The 23007-nt window shown below is 48.1% G+C and overlaps 2 protein-coding genes across 3 annotated transcripts in view; both read left to right on the top strand.

Annotated features, from left to right (window-relative positions):
• LOC135816679 (uncharacterized) overlaps nt 1–2461 on the top strand; it is a 10059-nt gene extending 7598 nt beyond the window's left edge. The window contains exons 3-4 of the mRNA XM_065329815.1: nt 1118–1486; nt 2089–2461. Of these exons, the coding sequence (XP_065185887.1) occupies nt 1118–1486; nt 2089–2294 (575 nt within the window). The 3' untranslated portion in view covers nt 2295–2461. The remainder of the gene's footprint in view (nt 1–1117; nt 1487–2088) is intronic.
• LOC135818075 (uncharacterized) overlaps nt 1–22698 on the top strand; it is a 47869-nt gene extending 25171 nt beyond the window's left edge. Inside the window, exons 1-6 of one of the 2 annotated variants that reach the window (XM_065331395.1) lie at nt 9562–13442; nt 14681–14759; nt 16286–16755; nt 19405–19563; nt 20473–20627; nt 22103–22698. In XM_065331395.1, the coding sequence (XP_065187467.1) occupies nt 10941–13442; nt 14681–14759; nt 16286–16755; nt 19405–19563; nt 20473–20607 (3345 nt within the window). In that variant the 5' untranslated portion in view covers nt 9562–10940 and the 3' untranslated portion in view covers nt 20608–20627; nt 22103–22698. Of the gene's footprint in view, nt 1–9561; nt 13443–14680; nt 14760–16285; nt 16756–19404; nt 19564–20472; nt 20628–22102 lie in introns of those variants that run through there. The other variant, XM_065331396.1, reaches the window with a different exon arrangement.
• The last annotated feature ends 309 nt before the right edge of the window (nt 22699–23007 follow it).

Raw genomic sequence — 23007 nt, 5'->3', positions numbered from 1 at the left:
ACAAATACACACGCACGCACACACATGCGTGTATACATAAAGTCTGATGCAAACGCCCACGTCGCAGCAAACGCTCGCCCCAGCGGGTCCATACTATTCTTTTTCAGGTCAGTTTAGTTGTAGAAAACTGGCATGAAGGTCGAATGCGTACAAGAACGACTGTAATGCCTACACAGTGCCTATGTCTTACCAGGATCCTGTGCAAAAGCGATTGTCATTATCTTGCTGCAAAGAAACACTTCGGTCGGGATTTCCTTTGCATCCGATAAATGAGTCGTCTTTGTTATTGTAGTTCGTTCTCCTGATGATGGGCCAGGCCGGAAAATTGGGCGTACAGTAATGTAAAATGAAATTTGAATTTGAATCGCAGTGAAGAGACCGTTTTTGGAGTTTGGAGTCGAGAAGCGAAGTTTCCTAAAAGTTCGTTCTCCATTATTTCGGTTTTCAAATCATGAAATTTCTGCAGTGCCATGAATGTGACAATGTTGAGCTTTCAGAACGAAACGGTGATTGTTCTGATGAAGCGTCATTCGACGACTTGACCGGTCGCAGTATTGCAGTTGCAAGTCGAACAGGGGAGATGTCACAAAAGCTACACCTACAAAGTCGCTACCAACTTGTTGAAAACTCTAAAGTGCTCGAGACAAACCCTTGCCTTTGCGTGTTGCGTGATTTGGAAATGATGGCTTGAAACACCGTCAGAAGGATATTTGGTTCCTGCAATACTCTGCTCTTTGCTACCTTGTTATTCGGAAGAAAAACCCATTTGGATTTGCGAAATACAACAAACAACATCATAAAATCACTACGAGCTAGCTCGTAGCGCGTGCCCAAAGAGACTTTGAAACCAGGCAAGTGGACATTGTTTACCGTAGCAAAGTGCTCTTCGCGCCACGGTGTCAGATGCACTTTCGTACAGTGGGAGTGACAGTGCATGGGGTCAGTGCGTACAGGCCAGCAGATCTTGCACAATGCGGTGGGCATTTGCAGGGGACTTTACGGTACACAAACACACACACACACATACACACGAAAAAAAACACACACACTATTGGACCAGACATAGTGGTTACAACAATGTGTCCTGTTTTTCTTGTGTATTATTTGCTGTCTGTAGATTTCATCACAAGGGTTGTCAAGAGCAACCTACCACAGATCATCGCCAAACTAGCGACTGTACCAGATATAGTGCTCACTGAAGTATTTGGATATGCCGACGTGGATGAAGAGCGTATCAGCACTTATCGAACGGCATGTGAGGTGGCCGGTCATGTACGTGATCTTCCACTTTGCTGTCAATCAGCAATTGGGGGGTGTTTACTGTACCCAGTGGGCAGCTTTGTGCTTCTCTTTTATGAGTTGCACCGTCCTGAGCTCACTCAACGACTGGATAAAGATTTCCGGATCAAGATCGACCATGAGGCAGGATGTGATGGGAGTAGTCTTGTCCAACTGTTGACTTTGGCTATTGATTCACAGAGAGAGGGTAAGTGACAATTTGAAGACTGCGATGCAAGTTAAAGAATGTCCATGATGGTGAATCCTAGTCAATGGATGATGCTGGTCTTTGTCTTAGTGTGCATACCAGCTGAAGGTTATATGAAAATACAGTTGTCTTCTACCAGCAGAAATGTTCTAAATGATATTTGCTGTTTTCCAATTTGTTTAGTATACGTTATGTTCTAGCCTTGGTTTCCATTGTTACGAAAATGAGGAATTTTATTGAAATCGTCCATACCTAATCATAATGGCACTTTCTCCCGGTGACTTGACTTGACACTTGACTGACTCACAACCGCCATCCACTGAGATCACACAAGAAGTCCATTGAACTTTCGAAGTCGGCGGGAAAGCGCTAGCTTCAGTGTTGGGAGCAACCCACGTTCTGATGAAATGATCGCCGAAGTCGCAAACTCTATTTCATAGCATATAAAGTAGCCTAAAACCTGCCTGTCATGTTTGTGGAAATCACCAGCATTTTGTTTAGTAATGTCATAATGCCACTTTTCTGAACTTATGTACCGGCAATCCAAGCAATACTCGTAGAGAATTCTATTGTGATTCTTCTGATCTCACCTTCATATACAGCAGGTACCGCAATGTCAATGATGAATGATGAAGGTGTGATTGCAGTGAGAGAAGGACCAGGAGATGCAGTTGAAGGTCAGTACTGTCCTTGTAGTGGTCCTCCATTAATGCACGGCCCTATTTTAGGGGAATGCATACTCAAAGTTTGTCAGCCCGAGCCTTACGCTCGCATTCCAGCGCAAGCTTTACAGCGTCCTGTACATTAGGACTGCCTTTCTCAGCGCGGCGAAAACTGAGCGTCCATAGAGTTAACGAGGAAATTCTCAGCCTGACAATAAATCCCACTGAAAATTTGAGCGCTGTGGAAATCAGTGCCCACAAAGTCAGTACAAAATACACCAGTGGTAGAGAAAGGCGCGCGGTTAAAGGGGAAATTAAGCCTAAAATCAAAATTTCACCAGGTGTAGTCTTCAGGGTGCTGAGTCGAATGGTCTTGGTCCGAGGAAGCTGAGACACTCCTTTCCTTCTTTATTCCCAATCGAACTGGTTTTGGTCCGAAAAGGCTGCGATGTAGCGTTCGGCCCCTATTCCCAATCGAACATGGCTGAACAAGCGGTCACGTACTCCTGCGTGCACCAGTCACCTGGTCACCGTGCCTGCAGGCTACAACTTACCGCATGTTTGGCCGAGTTTCTGTCACTCGAGTTGAACCTTTGAACTTTTGAGTTGAACCTTGGTGCGAAAGTTGTCGCCTACTGGCGTGGTGACTAGGTGACTGGTGTACGCAGGAGCACGTGACCGCTTGTTCAACCATGTTCGTTTGGAAATAAGGGCCCAACGCTGCAGCGCAGCCTTTTCGGACCAAAACCAGTCGACTCAGCGTCCAGAAGACTACCACATATGGGCCAATCGCGGTCATCCGTGCTTTTATAAGAACAAAATGGCGCTCTTAGTGACATTTTGCATACAAATCCTCATCTAGTAGGGCGCAGTCACCCAGTTTCGGTGGAAGTGCACGAGTTCGATTGGGAAGAAAGGAGGAAGGGAGCGTCTCAGCTTCCTCGGACCAAGACCAATCGACTCAGCACCCCGAAGACTACAACTTGTGAAAATTTGATTTTAGGCGTGACTTCCTCTTTAAGTTAGTACAACCGGATTCAGCCGAGTGATCATTGTTATTTGTGTGTCACACTCAGTGGCATAACACACTTTATGGCCGGTAAGACCAGGGTCGTACCTTGTTTTCATCCGACGTAGTATGCCCAATTCATCCAAAAAGCAGTGAAAATTTCATAGGATCATGCACTTCTACTTCGAAGTACATGCACTTGTACATAACTTACACTGTGCACATAACTCACGGAGTTGACTTGGAGTAGACCAGGGTATGCATATGTGCCCATTATTGGTACTGTTCTGTCTGGACCCATGGTTGCCGCCAGTATACAAGTACTTGTACACCGAGTATCGGGTAGTTGTATTTAGTGCTGTGCACTACTTGTATGTGCTATGTAGTTACATTGACTGTTGCTGCAGTGTCCATGTAAACATGGTAGTCTACATGTACATGTATGTCTTCAGCTCACACACACACACACACACACACACACACACACACACACACACACACACACACACACACACACACACACACACACACACACACACACACACACACACACACACTACTACTACTACTACTACTACTAGCAGCATGACTGCCCAGAGGGGCAAGTGTCACCCCTATGGAAAGGGGACCAGAAAACGGGACACGGATCACAAGCAGGACCGCGAATGTCTGGCTAGGTCCTGCTGCCGGCGGAAATTGCGTTTACAACGTGGGCAGATGAGGGGCAGACCTGCTCTCTCAGCAGCAGATGGTCTCGCACCACGATTGCAGTTGTGACGCTTGAACCCGGCCGCAGAACGGAAGCATCGCTGACATGTTGGGCAGTGCTGCTGGCAACAAGCTGAAAGTGACACAGACAGACTGACTGTTGGTGTAGGAGAACTCGTGACAGGCTGGCATCGATGAACAGAGTAGCCACCCTTGCTGCGGTACCACCTCTGGCAGTTCTGGCATTGCACTGATCCACGCTGGAGCTGGATGGGAAGCCGTCTCTGAGTGGTGCACTTGTGCCGCGTCCTATCTGAGACCCGTGAGAAGTTCCGGTCACACACTGCGCAATGCACAGACTTGGGCATGGTGGAGCGCGACTGAGGGGCAACCCGTACTTCCCTCCACTGTTGGCGGTCCTGAGCAAGGATGAACCACTGAGATGGCTGTTGCAGTGCAACCTTGAGGTCGGTCATCACCGTGTCTTTCCACCGTCGCCGGGGACCACAAAACGGCCGAGGCACAGGCAGCCACCCAAAGAGGAGTTGGAGGGGGGTGCGATCCTCATCCATACGCGCAACGTGCCCAGTCCATTCCAGACGCCGATTGCGGAGGCGTGTAGACATCAGTACTGGGTCTCCCCAACGGTTCCGCAGGTCTGTGGATGACAGCCGCTCGGACCACTGACGAGGCTTGGTGATGCTGAGGACAGTCCGGATGCATTGATGGTGGAATTTATCCAAACTTCTAATATCCCGTTGGAGTGGGGTCCAACACTCTCCGCCATACAGTAATATTGAGGAAACGCAGGCCATGTACAGGTGGCGTTTACTAGAGAGGGACAGAGATCTGTCAGTGAATACCTTCTGGAGGGCTCCGAAGGCCTTTGAGGCTTCGGCAATACGGCGCTTGATGTCGGATGAAGAACGACTGTCAGGGGTCACTATGGATCCTAGGTACGTGAACTTCGGCACGGCTTCGATAGTGCCAAGGGGGAGAACGATGTCAGCCGAGTCTTCAGCAGAGACCCATGGCCCGCCGTCATGATCTTCGTCTTGGCGATGCTCACAGTTAGTCCAAATTCTCGGGCAACACTACAGAAGAGCTCCACACCAAACTCAGCATCACTACGGCATTCAGACACGAGAACGGCATCATCAGCATACTCCAGGTCACTAACAGACAGTGACTCGCCAGCCCTGCGCGATGATGAGCGGGGGTAGAGTTGGCCATCGATGGAAAACTGGATGCTGACAGAGTGACTACGACCTGCATCCTTTAGCCGGGCACGCCATGTCTCAACAACCGCCCCGAAGTACAGGTTAAAGAGAACGGGTGCCATGACACATCCTTGTCGGAGACCATTAACCACAGGGAACTCATCATCGCTGCTCTCTGGGTGGCCTTGGGCCGACTTGGGGTCCCGCAACAGCTAGTGGCCCTGATTAAGGCTTTCCACACCTCTACCTCTGCCTCGGTCCGAGTTGGCAACTCCACCTCTGATGAGTTCCCTGTGGTTAATGGTCTCCGACAAGGATGTGTCATGGCACACACACACACACACACACACACACACACACACACACACACACACACACACACACACACACACACACACACACACACACACACACACACACACACAATACTACTACTACTATAGCATGACTGCCCATTGGGCAATGTCACCCCCGGAGGGGGCCAGAGTTTGGAGTGCACCGTCATTGGCAGGACTTCTGGTGCCTCGTCAAATCTTGCTGTCGTCGGAAACGTTTCGGGCAATGCATGCAGATCAGCGGCAGTGATTCCCTATCGGCTGCAGCAAGACGTTTTCCACGGTTGCAGTTATGGCGGTTAAAACCAGCCCGGGACTTGAAGCAGCGATTGCAGCGTTGACAATGCTGGAAGCAGCAACTAGCGAGAGACGCCGTCAATGCCGTATCTGCATGTTCAGGGAGTGCAGGCTGGCAGCGATGAACTGCAAGCCCACCCTTACTACAGAACCATCGGCAGCAACTGACGCACTGTGCTGAACCACGCTGTTGGTGGACGGGAAGTTGGCGCTCAGCCAAACACTTGTGCCGTGCCTTGTCTTGAGGACGAGAGAAAGCCCGGTTGCAAGATGAGCAGAGTACGGATTTCTCTACTGCCCGTGGAGGCTGAAAAACCAGAACCTGCTCTCGCCAAGCTGACCGGTCTTGTGCGCAATCAAACCGGTTTGGAATGGACTTCGTGTCAGTAGCCACAACGTCTCTCCACCTACGCCTGGGACCGCAGAAGGGGCGCGCAGCCAACAAACGACCAAACAACAGCTGCAATGGGACACGGTCCTCCGACATCCGAGCCACATGACCAAGCCACTCTAAACGACGATGGCGCATCTTAACAGAGAGTGGCACTGGGTCACCCCAGTGACGACGTAACTGCGCAGACGTGATGCGATCGGATTGCTGCTGACTGCGAGGGATGGCTAATATTGTGCGGATGCAGCGATGATGGAAGGCATCCAAACGTCTACTATCAGCTTTCAAGGGCGTCCAGCACTCACTGCAATACAGCAAAATGGACAAGACACAGGCCACGTATAGCTTTCGCTTACTGACTAATGACAGCGAGCGATCTGACAAGACTGGAAGAAGAGCTCCAAAGGCTTTGGAAGCCTCAGCTATGCGGCGACTGTTGTCAGTAGAGGAGCGGGCATCCGGTGTCACGACGGACCCCAGATAAATGAAGGATGGAACGTGCTCCACAGTATCACCGTTGACGTTCATATCGGCTCTATCAGGCATGTTGACTTGGCTACCTGCCACGAGAAATTTCGTTTTAGCAGCGTTGACGCAGAGGCCAAAGGAAGAGGCAACCGTGCAGAATGTTTCAAGGCACTTCTCAGCACCAGGGCGGTCTTCAGCGAGCAAGACCGCGTCATCTGCGTACTCAATGTCGTTGATGATTGCGGCAGTAGACTGGCGAGCGGGCTTAGAGAAAAGGTTGCCATTGATGCTACATTGGATGGGGATGCCAGGTGGATGGTCGCTGTCCTGCATCACTTGTGCCCACCGCTCAAGCACAACACCGAAGTACAGATTAAAATGTACTGGGGCCATCACACAGCCTTGACGGAGGCCATTGTTGACCGCAAACGACTCGGTAGTGCTGGCACCGACGCGCACAGCTGCCTGCATGCTCTCGTGGAACGATTGGATTAGATTGAGGAGCCCTTCAGGAATGCCTAGCCTCCCCAATGCTAGCCAGAGTGCTTGGCGTGGTACGGAATCATATGCTTTCTTCAGGTCTACGAAGACACAGAACAGCTTCTGACGGTGCTCGTACGATTTCTCGATGAGCTGGCGAATGGAAAAGATGGCATCAGCGCAGCCGCGACCAGGGCGAAAGCCACACTGGGATTCTGGAAGTTCTTGTTCCGCAACAAGTTGGAGACGGTCCTGAATGAGACGGCCACAAACCTTGCCAGCGACATCTAGGAGGGCAATGCCGCGCCAGTTGTTGCAGTTGGTCAAGTCACCCTTTTTGGGAATCGGGACGAGTTGGGCATCCCGCCAATCCTGGGGAACCGTTCCGTTGGTCCATGCAGTGTGAATAACATCAAGCAGAGCCTCAAGCTTTAAGCAGTTCAGGTGCAATTCTAGATTAGCCAGGAGCCTTGCAATTAGCCAGCTGGCGTATAGCCATAGTGAGGTCCTCTAGCGAGGGAAGTTGGCCGAGTGACTCATCAACTTCACGCTGCTCAATGTGGTCAAAGATGGTAGCATCGAAGGTGCTGCGAACGTTCAATAGACGGGCAAAATGCTGCAGCCAGCATTTCGCTTGCCCCCCCCTGGGAGCTACAGATAACTCCGTCACTACCACGGATGGATGGGATGGAGATAGGTGATAATCCCGAATAGCACTTCTGTATATCACGGATTGCAGACCATGCGTGCTTGCCACTAAACCGACTTGACTCAACCACATTAGCTTTACGTCCAATCCACTCACTCTTTGCATTACGCACGGCGGCTCTGCACTTGCCACGAGCCTCGACAAAGCGACGCCTGTCAGCGTCAGAACCAGAGGCGAGCCATTTGCGATGTAAGGCATTGCGGCTATCCAGCATAGGTGCAAGAACATCAGCACACGCTTCAAACCAATCAGGCTGGCGACGACGTGGACGGCCAAGATGCTTCTCAGCGCTGGTGACGATAGCAGATTTGACGGCAGACCATTTGTCCTCAACGCAGCCATCATGATTCCAGGATCGTAACTCTGACGCAACAGACGTCACATATTGCTCACGAGTTTTACAGGTTGCAGCTCTCTGCGCTTCCGTCATGCAGGAGTGTTTGACAAGTTGTTGCACATCAAACTTGACAGGTCTTTTTGCACGCTTGTGGCAAGCAGATGAGCGGATGCGGTATGTGAGACACACAAGGTTGTGATCTGTACTACACTCAGCTCCCCTGATGACATGGCAATCCGTGCAGTTGGACAGGTCTTGTTCCCGGACCATTGCATAGTCGATGCAGTGCCACCGCTTCGAGCGGGGATGTTGCCAGGTACACTTGTGGATGTTGCACGCTAAAAACTGGAGAAGCTCAGCGCCAGCCTCATTGACAGTGCCAACACCATGTGGGCCACGTGTTCCATACCAGCCATCGTCACAGATTTCAGCTCCAACTCTAGCGTTGAAGTCTCCCAAGATTATCAAGGAGTCCTGGGTGGGTACGGACAGAATAACTTCCTGAAGAGAGTCAAAGAAATCGTTCTTTGCATCGCGACTGGACCGGAAAGTCGGTGCGTAGCACACCACGACGTGGACCCAAATGTCACCGAACTTTAGCTTGCAGCGTGCGACACGCGATGAGACAGCAGACCACTGATTTCCCCCTGCTACGAACGCTTGCTGTGCGCGTCCGCGTAGTACGACTCCAACTCCTTCGCCTCGTTTGAAATCGTCCGTTGGGATGGCGCGACCTGACGTGAGAACAATTGCATCCTCGACACGGAATATATCTTTACCAAACCACTTCGACTCCTGGAATCCAGCCACTTCTATTTCGTACCGACGAAGTTCACTGACAACGATGTTGATTTTCTTGTCTTCCACGACGCGCTTTCCACGAGCAGCAGTTAAAACCGGGCCATCGATGTTCACTAAAGTCCTGACGTTTCACGAAGCAAATTTGACAAGAGCACCAGCTGGGCGCCTCCGACGGGTGCCTCCAAACTCTGGCTGCTTTGAAGCTGAAACTCTACACATCCGAGGGGTAGCTAGCCCACTGCGGATGGAGGACTACGGACGACGCGACAGTGACAATATCAAATTCAAATAATTGTCCTGTAAGTCACCTCGTTGGATCCGCTGCCCTAAATTCAAAAGGTCTACACTTGACACGCCAGGGGCTCTCCTAGCAAGCTAGGAGAGCCCTGAGTGTACCTACGCTGCTTCGGAGGCTCTAACTACTATAGTCTCAGCAAATAGAAAAATTCCGGAGCTAGAAAAATTCAAACTGTCCCCCAAGAAGACAGTCAGTCACACACACACACACACACACACACACACACACACACACGCACGCACGCACGCACACACACACACACACACACACACACACACTCACACACACACACTCACACACACACACACACACACACTCACAGAGTCACAAAGACAGTATACTATGCAACGAACACCTAGCCTGCAGGATACCAGTTAATCAGCTATGGTAGATGTATGAGATGTTGACATGTCATGTCGGCATGGAGACGGCCTTTCCATGGTAACTGGAGCTGTGAAAGAACTCAGTTCTGATTTGACTAGCTTACTTTTCTGTTGTGGTGAAACAATGTCAGTATGAAAGGGAGGACGGCCTATGCATTGTAACTGGAGCTGCTGAAGAACTGTCTGCTTGATGTACTTAGTTTTCTGTTGTGGTGAATCAATGGCAGTATGAAAGGGAGGAATGCCCCACATAATCAAATTATAGACCTGAGAAATGTTGCAGAGCATGTGATTTCAGCAGACGTGTTACATGATTGGCAGGTACTGGTTTGAACAGTGCTAGGATAAGAAGTGCCATGGAAACATTTTGCACTGACACTCAGTGCATGACCACAGATACGTAGCGTGCAGATAATGTGGTGCAACTTCAAGAGATTCAGTACTGAGACAATATGCACGTTGTACAGATGTATGAAGTTCTGTACTAAGGTCGTAGGTGTGTACAGACCCGGCTGGGTGTTCATTGTGTGCTATATATGCGCATTTGACCAATTTCAGCCTCATAATTTGTAGCAAACAATCGCTTTTCCAGCTTCTTCACTTTGGTTAGAACTAATAACTAGCTAGATCTTTGTCAGAAAAAGGTTTTCGCAAGAAATGCCTTCAGGGCCCATTTCTTAGTGGAAATAGCAGTAAACACAATAGGGTCCTGCACATTCAACACTCAACCGGGTCTACAGGATTCTACGAGATCCTACGGGATTTCGTGCATCTGTACAACGTGCATAAGGCTCATACCATCATCCTCTTCTAAGGTTTCATTTGCTTAAATTCACAGCAGTCAGTTACATTCCAATGAAATTCTTGTGCTCAAATGGTCCTGCTAAACTGTTCTTGTTGAAATTCTGGTGCTGAAATAGGATTATTCTGGGTGTTGTAGAGTAGCTAAACCCAATTCATCTTGAACATCCTTCCCATTTTCTTCAATAAATTCTTCCTCATATCTATGTTGTCTGAGCCCCCGCGACCAGTCAGACAGAGCAACGAATTGTTCGGGTTGATACGGTTTACTTGGCCTCAAACGACGAATAAAGGGGACAAAGGAAAGGAGCAGGGCTCAGGAGGACAACGGAAACGATAAGAGTAACAAAAGGGCAGAAAACCACGAGAGAGAGAATAAAACGGACCCAACATGAGGAGCTGCGACGACTACAAACGGAAGACCAGGAAAACGGCGCAGGGCCACAAGTTATAACCCAAACGGATCCAGGCACGAACCCAGGCACAGAGCCAGGCACGTACCCAGGCACGGACACGTAATCTTAGCAGTAACCAGGCAAAAAGCGTGCAGACAGCATGCAATCAGCGTGTGAACAGCGTGCAGCTAAACTACGTACAACATCTACATCACGTGTATTGTGCTTTGTTCTGGTGTATGTGTATTGTGCAGCTGATAATGGCCAGTACGCAGCAGCACTAAGTGAGCTGATCAAGGAAGGTGTCCAGCTGATACCGTACGGGCGCCTGATAATGTGCGGGCCGGGCCGCACAGGCAAGACCAGCTTCCTGCGATCCCTCCTGCGTCAAGCATTCATGTCAAAGGTCGATAGTACCATCGGTGTGGAGCTGGAGAAGGTGATATGCACGATCGAGAAGCAAGGGTTAAAGTATGTCTGGAAGCAAGCTGAAGATTCTTACCAGCAGCAGTTGGCCCTGACGCACAGAGCTGTTGGACAAGAACACAGGAAGAAAGAGATAGTAGCAGCACTGAGACAACAAGGTGTGGAGATCCCAAAGAACACCAGGTCCACATCCTCCATGCCATCAACACCCGTGACATCACCATCCGCTGTGATTGAGACTGAGCAAGCAGATACAGCCAGTGTGTGTGAATCTGCTGTCAGCCAACGTGATGAAGCCACCCACACCGGGTACTCTGGTCAATCAGCTACCAGTTCATCTGAAACCATGGACTCTCAGAATGTGTCCACTGCATCCAAGCCGGAGGAGGTCTCAACCATGAGTGTAGAACAGGTAGCAACAGCAGAGCAAGATGTGCAGCAGCTACAGACGGAGATCAACTCAGCAACGCAGAAGTTTGAAGGCTTCATTGAAGATCTGAAGAAGGGCAAAAGTGAAGTTTTCACTGCAGAGCATCTGAAAAACTTGACATTTATGGACGTCTGGGACTTTGCGGGTCAGAAGCTGTTTGCCGCGATCCAACACATGGTCCTGGCTTGTGACCGATGTGCGTATGCTGTTGTGTTCGATGCGTCAAAGAAGCTCCAGGACAGAGCAAAGCCGACGTTTGGTGTGGACGGTGAGGAACGGCCGCTTTCCAACAACCTGGAGCAGACCAACTTTGATGTGATGGAGACGTGGTTCAACGCTATCCACGAGGTTATTGGAGACAGCGACAACGTACCGGTGTTTGCCATTGGCACACATGTGGACAACTTACCAAAGAAGCCAGAAGCAAGGATGAAGGCAACTGAAGAGATAAAGAAGTACATCTTGGCCAATTCAGAGGGTAAGGCCTATGCCAACAACATCGACAAGGTGGTATTTGTGGACAACACACGAGCTGGCAAGGATCCGGAAGACCCAGCAGTTGTTCAGCTACGGCAAGACATCGTCCAGCAGCTGCAGCATCAGTTTAGCGCTCCCATTCCACTTCGTTGGCTTCCTGTAACAATCTCCATTGGGCACATTGCAAAATCATTTGAACGACCATGGTTATCTGTTGACGAGCTACGTCGCTTGGCCATTGCTGTTGGTAGCATCTCCAGTGAGGATTCGGAGTCCGATTTCCAGGAGATGGTGAAGTTCCACCATGGTCTTGGTCATTTGCTTCGTTTTGTTCACAATGCCCGTCTTCGTGATCGTGTGATCATTGACATCCACTGGGTTCTGAAGACCATGTCACTGCTCTTTTGTCCTGAGCCAAAGGATATGCAGAGCAAGCGTCTACGTCCACAATACGACTTGCTGACTCAGGATGGCATCCTCCTGGAAAGTCTTGCCATGCACCGCTGGTCACAGCACAATCGTATGACATCGCGCTACACGGCCACAGAAGAACAGCGCAATTTCCTGTTTGAGATGGGTGAGCACTTTGCCCTATTCTACAACACCAAGACATCTGTGAGCGTGCCTGGTCAGAGAAAGGAGGTGGTGACAACTCGCAAGTTCTTTGTACCAGCACTAGTGGAGCGAGTTGCACGTCTTCAAGATGAATTGAGCAAAGGCAAGCCAAGTTCAGCTATGTACCTTTACAGTGGTGCAGATCGTTACTTTCCACAAACCCTGTTCTGGTGTGCTGTTGTGAGGTGTATGCAACGCTACAGTCCAAAGGTGGATCCCATCCTCTATCACACATCGGCACGTATTCTGGTGAAGGATCGCTTCTGGCTTGTCATGCAGTATTTCCAGCATGGCATTCGCCTGTCACTGGAGATTCCCGTCGCGGCTGGCACAACGAAGTCTTCTTCTACCGATGCTGTTACTCGCGTGGCAAATTCAGTTGGCTCTCCTGGCGTTGGTACTGCAGCAAGCGAGGATGATTCCGCTGCAGTCAAGCTTTGTCATGAGCTTCTACCATACCTGGAGTCGGAGCTTGACAATCTGAAGGCATTCTCGCTGACTCATGTGAAGTTTAGCAGAGCTGTTCGCTGTCCATGCTCGTTCAGTCGAGATGCGTGTCGCAAGCACAAGAAGAAGGGTTGTGCAGAGATTGGCTGTCAGCACTTTGCTCCACTGGTGGAGGGATTGCGTCCACGTTGTACCATCGGAGGACGCCCAGAAGTGGATATCAGTGATGTACGGCAATACTGGCCATGCTTTGCCAAAGATACACAGGTAAAAACTAAAAAGAGGTCATATTCAGTTTTCCTCAATATATATTTCCCCATGCTTTGCGTTTACAGCCCGGCCGAGAGTATGCATTAGTACAAGGCCAGTACATGTCAGAATGGTGCAGCTGTTAGGGCTGTGAGGGCAATCTCTTTTACTCAGTTGCCCTGATCTGGAAGTGTTTCTAAATATACCGGCTCCCACACCAAACAACCACACTGTACTCTAACCTAAACCAGTGTAGACGATATTGCACAATACAGCATGCACTTGCTGGCTCATGGTTTGCTGTTTCCATGGCAACCACCATGTGACGAGAGACACTGGTATGCACGTACACATTATTAATTTATTATTTTTGTAGAACCGTGTCGACAAGTCCATCAAACCCAAATCTTTGAGAAAAGATTTCCCCTGATCGCATTTCTCCATAATGTAAAGCCGGGAATTTTCGGTGGTGTAATATTTTCGGTATTTCCCAAAATCAACCTTTCGGTAGGCTGACGGTAGCGTGAAAATTTCGGGAAACCAGTTTACCAGATCAAAAAATGCATTTTGCACACTGTGTGGCATGGGATTGTTGAATTTTAGTTCTCAGTTTAGGTAACAATTACCCTGGACTGAAGTTACTGAAAATAAATCTGCTCCTAAATGTTCCCTTTTCACAGTAGTGCTTGATACCTGGAATGAGTACCAGTATATTTTGCTGCACTTGGAAGACAATAGCAATAGAAACATAAGGAGTTGATGTGGACAAATGCAATAGGGCTTGAAAGTGCTATATCACAACCAGGCCAGGGTCATGACAGCGCTGAATTTACAATCCAATTGCATCTACAGTCAACTTCGCTTATAACGACACTCGGCGGGGCATCAAAAAGGTGTCCATATTCGCGAAGTGTCGTTATACCCGAAGTCTCATTATATGTATTACAGTGGGATGGGACTTTGCTCGGGGCATGGAAATTCTGTCGTTATTCGCGAATTGTCGTTATATCCGCAGTCGTTATTAGCGAAGTTGACTGTAGTTTTGTATGGATCCATGCACGTTTTACCTGTCAGATATGTATTTTGCTATGGCCGGAGTGGATCCCCCAGAAGTCGTTATCTGTTTATCTGTTGAGTTCTGACTTCATCATTTTTAATCCTGTACAAGTCTAGAGTAAAGGCATGGGGGATGGGCTGGTGTTATTAATTTTCTTTGTCTGCATACCACATTGCTTTGTTTCGTTGATTTTCTCCAGGCCGCAGAGCTTGCTGATCCTGAGAAGCCAATGCCGGCAATGCCAATGACAGTTGTGGAGCCCGCAGTCAAGGACAGTGGTGAGATGATTTCAGTAAAGTGTTCAGTTTAAAATATACCCTGGAAAGTACAGTGCTGCGCAATGAAATCCAGTCATGTGAATCAAGTATGTGCTGGGAGCTGTGCAATCCTAGACCTGCAAACCGTGACTGGTTTGTGACCTAGTGCAGTGCACTGACTACTTACTTGACTCACTTGATCGGATTTCCTTGAGCATTCACTGTGGAATACGGGAATGCAGGCTGGAAAACGAGACACGAGAAGCTAGTATAACCTGCCTATCCCTGGTAACTAGAGTGTAGGGTTCACTCAGGGAACGACACACTGGAATTGACCATAATGTCGGGTACGAAGGCTGAATATAAAACTGGGATTATTCCTATAGAAACTTCTATTCAAATCAGATCGGTATTCATACCTGTTATTTCAAATGTATGTTCTCAATACAACCAGGCTTGCGTACCGATACCTTACCTTGAAAATCAGGCTTGTTTTCAAAACAGTCTTCTATCGAAGACAGCATGGCATGTACACAGGGCCATTGTAGTACAGGGTGATTGATGGGAAAAGGATACACGGGAATTCATTGGCACGGAGTCACTAGAGTAAAGGATGTATGCACGGGATGAGTGTTCAGGGAGTCAAGTACGGAATTGGGAATTTATCGTTTTCAATTGGTTCATGGTTTTCTGGATGAATTGCTGCTGCAGAAAATATTGCCATGTAAAATATCGACAATGCTGTCGTCCGCCTTTGATCTACTGTAAATATACAAAATTTCGGCGCTACAAAATTTCGGCACTTCACGATTTTTGACATTTCGGCTGCGATTTATTTTCGGCGTGGGGTAGAGGGCATAGTATAGTGCGACAGATGCTGTGAAAAATTTCATCGGCGTTTTAATTTAGGCGTTTTGGGTCGGTGCCGAATATAGCCGAAATTAAATAGCTGCCGAAAATTTGTACATTTACAGTATAGTGCATGCAGCTCGGGCTTAACTCGGAGTTCTGGCCAAACATGATAGGTCGAGTACTTGCTCCCACCAGCACGACAGCCTAACAGCCCTACATGCGCTTGTCATGTCAAATCTTGTTGCAATGACCATGACCAACTGAGAAAAAAATGATATAAAAATGAAAAAGACCAAGGAACTACCAGTTATGCCATAATGTCCACTGACATCACCAGTTACTAAACAATCAGCTCATGCGATAACATTGCACGGCACTGACATTTTCATTTTTATAGATTAATCCTTGGCTCTCCATCCGAGTCCATTCAATGTCAGATATGATTTCTTTATCTCGACCTCTCCATGCTCACATATCAACCAATGTCAACCAATATCTTTAAACAAAACTGAGCAATTTGAGTCCCGGGAGGTGTGATTTTGCTGTTCCTGGTCCTTATACTTTGGGTGAAATATGTGGGGATACTTGTACCGGATTAAATGAACTGGAGAGGAGTGAATGATACATTTATGCTTGAAGTAGTTTTCTCCACTCACTGTTTGACACTGTGTGCTCCTTGGTTCTTTGACTTGCAGAAGTTGCAGCAACTGCCCAGAAGCCCGCGGCTGTGCCAAAGAGAGCTACAGCCTACCAGCAAGTGCTGTGCAAGCATTATGCTGCAATACAGAGTAGCTTAGCTATCAATGTGATGGACTGTGTCAAGAGCTTGCGTGCAGAAGGTCACCTCAGTACCGAAGTCGTAATGGAAACCAGATCCCTGCAGAAATCAGCAGGGCAAGATGAGACTCTAGATCACATGTGTGCTCTTCTGGAGAAGCTCCCCGATGACGGAATGTGCTTCTTTGTTGAAGATATCCTTCCGTCGCAAGGTCTGTCACAGCTCGTGGAGACATTCCGTGTGTGTCCTGGTCCTGGAAAGTGTTCACTGCATCGCAATGACCTGCATCCTGTATCAGTGTGTTCCAGTGACAAGACACTGTCCATGCAGACTAGTGTTGATGCCTCCCAGACTGGTAATGCCAAGAGTAGTCAACTTGAGACTGGGGTAAGAACTCTACTCTGTACAGTCTACTTAACTGCATGTTTGGTGATTGTACAGTAAAGAATACCTTAGCAACCAGTGCAATAAGAAGCAGCAACACCTGTGTTTGGAGACCTATTGTACCGTGGCCTAGGTAATTATATCAAAATATGTGTGCACACAGAACTGTGAAATTCTAGCGAATCCGGTTTTCTGCACACGGATGTACACGATGAGATTACCGAGAAGCCTTTTCTTAACATTAATAAAATTTAGGGATTCGTTGTTACTCCCTACGTGGGAGCTCGAGCTTTTCTCGCCGACTGAATTCTCACTTGACCAACTCACGACTACCATCCACAGCACACGAGAAGTCCATCACACCTTCCATTTGGTGAACCTGTAAGAAAGCACCCTCCCTGCTCAATACATGGTGTTTCGGGGGAGTCACCCCTCATCAGTTGAGCTTGAGTAGGCCAATGAAATCCGTGCTCCGAGAGTTCTGCATTACGCAGTGATCTCTGAACCTAAACTTCACTAGGGATTGTACTAGTATCACGTTGCCACGTCACGTCCTAATATGACGTACTGGCATGTGCTTCAGACTCATTACGTGTGGGTGTGCTGTGCACGCATGCATGCACCCCCTGAGCAGATAGAGCTCTCAACCACGCGGTGTTCAGTGGTTGTAATTATTATTGCAATGGCATGAAGACAGTTTCGACTTTCTATTTCTCTTCCCGTTACTTTAATCCTATCATGCATTCAACTTTGTAAACCATATGAACTGAGTGGGTGTTCGTTGTGTCGGGTGCACTCTGTGTGCGTGCTTGAGATTCCCCGACAACTTTGGTGCCGAAACCCGTTGGAAGTTCTGAAAGATGGCTTCGAAGTTGGATGGATTTATTCGCCCGTATCGGGGCAAACAGGACGACTTTGATGAGTTCTGGGCTAAGTTTCTGGTCTTAGCCAAGGCCAATAAGTGGGCCGATGACGCTGCCAAGGCTGAGCATCTTCCGTTGTTCCTGAGTGGACAAGCCTTTACGGTTGTCACTCAATTGTCTGACGAGGACAAAAAATCGCCGGCAAAAATTAAATCTGCGCTGGAGCAGGCATTTTGCCCCACGCCTGGTGCTGCCTACCGTTCATTTACGTCAAGGGCTTTGCGGAATGGAGAGCCTGTGGACGCGTACCTGGCAGATTTGAAGCGCCTACTTACGCTGTCTGGCCATAAGATTGCGGATAATTCAGATCCCGTGCTGATTGAGCAGTTCCTGAGTGGGTTGCCAGCTGATATTGGTCACCACGTTCGTATGGCGTCTGCTACGCAGAAGCTCACTGTCACTGATATGGCAAATCAAATCAGAGTCATGCAGGCATCCAAACTCCCAGAATCCCATGGTGCTGTTGCTGCTGCTAGCTCTCAGCCCAAGAAGTCGCTCGTGTGTTACCAGTGTAAGGCCGTGGGCCATGTGAGATCACAGTGCCCGAAGCGTAAGCCCAGTGTCACCTGTTATGCCTGTAAAGCGAAAGGGCATATTTCCAAGGACTGTCCGAACAAGAGTCGAGTTGGAAATGTCGCTGCTGGTCACACGCCGCCTGAACGTACGGATATTTGCCTTGCTCTGGCAAAATCGGATGGAGACCTAGTTCGTGTAGCCGTGGACGTACAGGAACCCAGTACTGGGTCTAGTACGTGGACGCGTTTTGCCTCTGTGGTGGATTCTGGCTGTACTCGCACACTGGTGGAGTCGGCTGTTGTTGACCGATTGAACCTATCAGCTGCAGTTTCTCCCTGTCAGGACAAGCTGTTGTCTATCGACGGAACACCACTTACTATCCTTGGCAACGTCACGCTACGTGTGCAACGACTTGATGGAGCCGTCCATTTGCCTCGGATCACTATTGATTGTCTCGTTGTGCCCAACTTGTCGTCCTTGAACACGGACTTCCTGATTGGCACAGATACCATTGGCAAGGTCGGTGGCCTCACTCTACGTTACGACGGTCTAGGGGGCACGCTGTCCTCAGTTGTGTTTGGTCAGCAGGCAGGTGTCGCTGCCGGTGCATCTCCCCAACCCGAATCTGAGAAGCCTAACAAGCTTTCTCGTCACATCGATGTTACCGAGTCCGAGACGACAGTCACCTTGAAGGCGAATGATTGCCTAGCTAACTGGTCGAATGAGCGTGGTCATTGGATTGGATTTTACATTGACATTGACACTCCGTTTCCAGCGTGACGAACACCTCTCGAACTTCAGACAGCAGCGTGAGTCAATAGGGAGACTTTGCTCTCCGTAATTACGTGTGAAAATATGTTGCATATTACGTACGAACTGCAAGTATTTTTCATACGTAAAAATCTGCGCTATTGTGTTTTGGTCTATGTGATTTCTCAACGACTGCCAATCATGCCTTGTTGTGTTGGAGATGTGTAGGCTGCATGCACCCCTTGCATGCACCACGAACACGGACCTCGTTCTCCCTTAAATATTATTTTTCCACGTGCTGTGGACCTTGTGTTTCGTGCAGCTTGAACATTGTCACGGATAAATCCGGAAAGGGCGAAACATATTTCAAAAAGTCCTACGAAGGACCGAACTTAGGAAAGCTGTGGAAATCCGGAGAGATTTACGTATGCTGTATCTGAATCTATCTTCATGTCCTCTGTAGATGTCTGCTCTTCACCAGGAGGTACTGCGCTCGAGCTTTGTGGAAATGAAGCGTAGTTTGGATGTAGAAGAGGGTATTCTAGACCATCTCTATGCTGAAAGCATCATCCCCAAGCACATCTGGAAGAAACTCCATGCTATGAAGGATCGTGAAGACAAGGTAATGCATGTGGTGTACTTAGTACCAATGGAACTTTCTTTAAAACTGCAAGTAGACAATGCGAGTGGCACATTATAGTAGCATTCGCATGGAGAAGAAACATTTGTGTGGACATGTCAATTCCAGATGCACTGATGATCCTGCAGAACCGGTAACACCACTAAAATGTTGATAATCGCAGTATTTTGTTTGGAATAGTGGGGTGGGCCCCCAGGGGAAAAATCGGATTTTTCGGCCAACAGCACTCTTTTGTTGCTGTTTTGGATGAATTGTGCGGAACATCGATGCATCCTGGATGAAAAGTGGTACGATCATGGTCGTACTGATCGTACCGTGTGCGACACCCTTGCGTGTGTGTGTGTGTATGTGTATGTCTGCTTGTGTGTGTGTGTTTGTGTGTGTGTGTTTGTGTTTGTTTGTGTGTGTGTGTGTTTGTGTGTGTGTGTTGTGTGTGTGTGTGTGTGTGTGTGTGTGTGTGTGTGTGTGTGACCCACACTAGTAGCAAGTATTACCTTCACTGGGGGCAGGGGTAACTGCAGTTGGATCCCTGGACGGATACCCTGATGCCGTCAATCCTTTTTCTGCACCTTGTCCTCACCCACTTACTGAGGTGTGGTGAGCCCATAAGTGGGATCATTTTCAAGTCCACCCAGAGTTTTGGGGATTTCAGGGGGTGTCGGCCGTTGGGCGGTTCAATAGCCAGTTGAGTCATCTTTCCAAGATTCCTTTTGAGTCTCTCTCCCCTCTTCCGGGGAGACCCACGTGACCAGTTTTGGCAGTGAGCAACAAGTACAAGTACAAGTGTGTGTGTGTGTGTGTGTGTCTGTGTCTGTGTATGTATATCTATGTATGTAATGCCGATGTGTGTGTGTCTGTGTGTCTGTCTGTTTGTGTATCTTTCATGGACAGGCATCAGACTTCCTTCATGCTCTGCCTGGCTGGGGCTCTACAGCATTCCGTCACTTTGTCACTGCACTGGACAAGAGTGAGACCCTTGTTCACCACGAGCTTGCGGAGATGTTGAAGAACAAGCTACTGGAATAGATAACAGTGGTTATCCAATGGTAAGTGTTGACCAATTCACACAACGTAGACATAGTTATATACCATGAAGTATGTCCAGCGATTGTTGCTGCAAAATCTGTCTATTAGAGCTCCGTAGAAGAAAGTATGTAGCTCACAGAACAGGACCGGCACCACAAATTTTTTTATGAGGAAGTCCTACTAAGCTTTCCCCCTGCACTCAGCCTCACTGGAATATCTCCATCCTAAAATGGTCTTCTCGTCCAGTGAGGCGTACTACTGTGCTAGCTGTATATCTGTTACTAGCGGAATGTGTAGCTGAACAAAACCCAGAAGTGAATATGATGCAGCCGCACAGAGCAGCATAATTAAAAAACGGGATGCATCTTCTCATCACACTGAAATGAGGTTTGTGGAAATGAAGGGCTCTGTAGCCAACCTGGGGGGCATATCGCCTATCAGGAGCTGGCTCAAGGCCTGCAGTGTAGACTAGGCATTTCCCAAATCGGCACAATTTTTTCACCTAATCGGCTTTTCGATCGGCTAAGAAAATGTCCAAATTCAGCCATATTATGAGCCCCAAAGTCAGAATTTGGCTCAAAGCGGTACTTGAAGTCACCTCTCGCAGTGTAGATGTACGTTTACACGCACGCTGTAGAGGCACTAGAACATCCATTTTCGGCGAATTCACCGCGAAATTGGTAAATTCGGTGCAATTGTCTGCGATTTCTTGACAGCCATTGATTTCGGCGTCTTTTCCTGCTGACCGTTTTCGGAAATGCCCAAAAGCCGCAGTCACCTTTCGCAGATATTCATCATACTGCCTACAGAGATTGTATTTGCATGCTGTTGAGGTCCTAATACATCGATTTTCGGCGAATTCAGTGCGAAAATTTTGTATTCGGCGAAAAGATCGATGATTACTTCAAAACCACTGTTTTTGGCCAATTTTTCGGCCGGCCGATTTGGGAAATGCCTAGTGTAGATCCTCACATTGCTGACCAAACTGAGGTGGTGAAGTCTTTCACAGGCTCGAAATGACAACGAATTACTCCAAATTTGTCAACAAGCTATTTGCATCAAGTGTTTGCATTGAATCTGCATTCAAAACTAGTGACCCCTACCAACTAACGACTCTAATGGTAACCCTTGTCGGGACAAGGATTTTCTTGTAAGGCGTGGGAGGGGTTGTGTTCATCAAATGTTCCACGTTAACACCCCTCCCCTCCCCACACACACTCCCAAAACCTACTGTAAATATGTACCGGTACGGTGGTGGCACAGTCTGATATTGTTCACATCGTACTGCACTGTCCCATGTACATATTTCTGGCTGCAGTAAATCTGAGGTGTCCGTGTTCATCACAGGTTAGAAGCTGATACCCCGATGATCATCATTGTCCTATCATTGTTCAGACTTAGCCGTTATCCTTCTTGTGACTTGCTCTCCGACCAGACATTTTATCTGAATTTAAACCATGACCTATTATTTTCTCCTGTTCTGCTCTCACCACAGCTAACGGCTGCTTGAGCATCCACGTACTCTTCTTCTGCGCTGCTCAGTTCTGTGTTGACACGGAGGTTGTGCAGATCATCGAGCCGGATGGTGAATGCCGAAGACAGTTTCCAATGCAGGATCTGTTCTGAGTTGCGTCTTTCTTGCGTGTGTGAACTGTGCTGGGTAGGTGATATTACCAGCATTGCTCACTCTACCAGGTATCATGCCTTTTGCAATTAGATTTGTGAAATTTGTAAAAAAATATGCTAGACATAGTTTTCTATTCCCTTCTAACACTCTATTGCTGCTTTCACTAAAATATCACTGGGTATGCACTTTGCCACTTTATTGTTGATATCCTCTACTGATATTCAAATGAGAATTAGATGTCCTCTTCTTCAACTCTGTAAAATTGATATACTATTATTGCACACTGCATTGTGTATGCACATCAGCCGGGGAGTCGTGCCCAAACCACTCCCTGATGCGTATCGTATATGCATGGTGACCTCAGCCCACATTTGATACAGATATTGATATTTTGATTTCCGATTATGAGTCCTGCCACCGTTTAGTTATTTTCTTGAGCAGCACAGAGAGCTGCTAGAACGCTGGTTCAGAGCCTTTGTGATCATTTATTATCAGTGGGATTCCATGGAAATATTTTGAATGATTCGATCTGAATTTGTATGCTCCAGTTACAATCCATTGGAAGTTGACGTGTTCTTTTTGCTAATTAGCATCATAACACAGTTCTCCATAGTACTCATAAAAATTCGGTCACTTTTCATCATATTATGTTCAGAACCCAAATGCTCAAGATTCACTGTTAGGTGAGAGAGTTGAAGGGAACGAAACTAAAAAGTCTGAGAAAAATTGGCTGTCACCACCAGTACTCAAACCCGGTACCTTTGCTTGAGGCC

This window comes from Sycon ciliatum, chromosome 5 (assembly GCF_964019385.1).
Source record: "Sycon ciliatum chromosome 5, ocSycCili1.1, whole genome shotgun sequence".
Classification (NCBI taxonomy): domain Eukaryota; kingdom Metazoa; phylum Porifera; class Calcarea; order Leucosolenida; family Sycettidae; genus Sycon; species Sycon ciliatum.
This window is presented reverse-complemented; position numbering and strand designations above follow the sequence as displayed.